General features: G+C 46.3%; 1 protein-coding gene across 1 annotated transcript in view; it reads left to right on the forward strand.

Moving 5' to 3' along the window:
- LOC119593262 overlaps positions 1 to 821 on the forward strand; it is a 21,591-nt gene extending 20,770 nt beyond the window's left edge. The window contains exon 6 of the mRNA XM_037942193.1: positions 88 to 821. Coding sequence (XP_037798121.1) covers positions 88 to 369 — 282 coding nt within the window. The 3' untranslated portion in view covers positions 370 to 821. The remainder of the gene's footprint in view (positions 1 to 87) is intronic.
- The last annotated feature ends 6 nt before the right edge of the window (positions 822 to 827 follow it).

Below are 827 nucleotides of genomic sequence, written 5' to 3' on the forward strand. Positions count from 1 at the left end.
ATTGCCTTAGAAATGCACGCGAGCCAGCGCCCGATCCGCCGCTGCATCACTGCTAACGCCCCTCCTCTCTCCTCCCGCCCCGAGCAGGTGGTGAAGGCGTTCATGTCATCCTCGACCGTCGCGAGCACCAGCGACCACAAACGCGTCGTTTCTCGCAGCGTCGGCTTCCCCGCCCACCGCCGCCTCTTCCCCAAAGGCCACCTCCTCCTCGAGTGCCGCGTCACCATCGAGAACCTGGTCTGGACGGCCAGCACCGACCTCCTCCTCGAAGGTTACGACCCGGCGGACGATGTGGCTGGAGGTGGAACTCGAAGGCTTAACTGGTGGTGCTTCCTCTTCGTCGGGAGCCTATGCTGGATGTCTTCATAATAAGTTATTCTTTTATGTTTTTTTTCTAGAACTTTCGTGATTTCCGAGCCTGTCTACTTAATTATAACGATCTCTTAGGATTAAGCATTCATATCACATATTTTTTAGCAACAGATATTGAGCCTAACGTAACAGATATGCATATCTGAAATATATTTTAGCGTTCCCACAATCTTAACATTCTGGATATAGTATGTGTACAACCCGTAGCTTATTAGAAGTAAATTATAAAGAATTTTCTCGTTTTATGTGTATTCCGGAGGTGATTTAGTGTTTTTTTTTCTGTAAAGTGAATATAGCTTTCCCTATACTGATTTTCTCTCGAGGAAGATAATGTATTAGATAAACAACGACCTGGGTGCCTCGTATATGTCTACTCGTTATATTATAAGGGTCACACTCTATGGATTCTTCAAACTGATGATGGCTTAGATTGAAACACAACTGAACGGGTAGAA

The sequence above is a fragment of the Penaeus monodon genome, chromosome 32, assembly GCF_015228065.2.
Source record: "Penaeus monodon isolate SGIC_2016 chromosome 32, NSTDA_Pmon_1, whole genome shotgun sequence".
Classification (NCBI taxonomy): domain Eukaryota; kingdom Metazoa; phylum Arthropoda; class Malacostraca; order Decapoda; family Penaeidae; genus Penaeus; species Penaeus monodon.